General features: G+C 62.6%; 1 protein-coding gene across 1 annotated transcript in view; it reads right to left on the reverse strand.

Annotated features, from left to right (window-relative positions):
* Nucleotides 1-405: 405 nt before the first annotated feature.
* The window catches only part of SPPL2C (signal peptide peptidase like 2C), a 3,593-nt gene continuing 2,989 nt past the window's right edge, over nt 406-1,009 (reverse strand). Inside the window, exon 3 of the mRNA XM_006159110.1 lies at nt 406-997. Within this exon, the coding sequence (XP_006159172.1) occupies nt 488-997 (510 nt within the window). The 3' untranslated portion in view covers nt 406-487. The remainder of the gene's footprint in view (nt 998-1,009) is intronic.

Here is a 1,009-nt window from a genome sequence, read left to right on the forward strand (position 1 = left end):
CTTCTAGTGAGCAGAGGCGGGAAGGGCATCCCAGCCAGAGGGAACAGCATGTGCAAAGGGAGAGGTGATCACAGAACGACAGTGGTTCTGTCGGACCTGAGCATGGGGAGAAGGTGGGCAACGGGGCAGGGGTGGGGAGGCGGGGACGGGATGGGGGCTGGCTGCTGGGCTAAGGCGCTGGGACTCTGGTTGTGAGGCTGGGCAGGCAGGGAGAGGGAAGTAGCTGCTCAGTGCGCCCTGGGAACCGATCCTGGCCTTGCTGAGTGAACTCGTGCAAATCGTGTGCCCGCTCTGAGCCTTTCCGCCTGCACAACTTGGTGACACCAACGCCTGCAGCCCCTGAGGACAGGCTTATTGTGCTGTCCCTGCTCTCTCGCAGACCTGGCAACAAAGAAGCCCCCGGTAGATACGGACTCTCTTTAATGCCTTGTTTTTTCCTGCCACGCGTGGCTTTGGTCTGCTACTGCGGCCGCCTCGAGCCTCCGGTTCACAGGGGAGCCTGGCTTGACACGCTCTTCTTCACCTTGTGGTTCTTCCTTTTGTGGAGCCCTGCCCAGGGCTGGGTGGCATCGTGGGCCTGGGCCTGGGCATGCACATGGCCCAGCTCGGAGGGGGGTGGCATCAGTGGTATCAGTGGTATCAACATGGCCATCGGCACCAGGGGCAGCAGCTCCTCCGGGGCCCCAGAGACAGCAGGGGGCAGCTCATTGGGGTCCAGGTTGGCGTCACTCCAGCCCTCAGAGCTGTCAGTGTGGCCCTCTGGACTGCTGGTTTCGTCTTCAGATATGGTGAGGATCTCGGCCGTGTCTTCCCCCGGGCTGCTGTCTAAGTCCCCTGCCCTTTGGTCAGTGGCCCCCTCAAACTTGCTGGCTGTGAGGACATCTGCCGTGGCCTCTTGCTTCTGCTCTGAGCTGGCTTTGTAGGTGCTGCAGGGCCCAGCCACAGGCCGGGCAGGTGTCTTGGCTCTGGGCTGCCCAGTCCAGAAGAGGGTGAGCTCGTGGCGGCGGAC

This window comes from Tupaia chinensis, unplaced genomic scaffold (assembly GCF_000334495.1).
Source record: "Tupaia chinensis unplaced genomic scaffold, TupChi_1.0 Scaffold000624_1, whole genome shotgun sequence".
NCBI classification, from domain to species: Eukaryota; Metazoa; Chordata; class Mammalia; order Scandentia; family Tupaiidae; genus Tupaia; species Tupaia belangeri.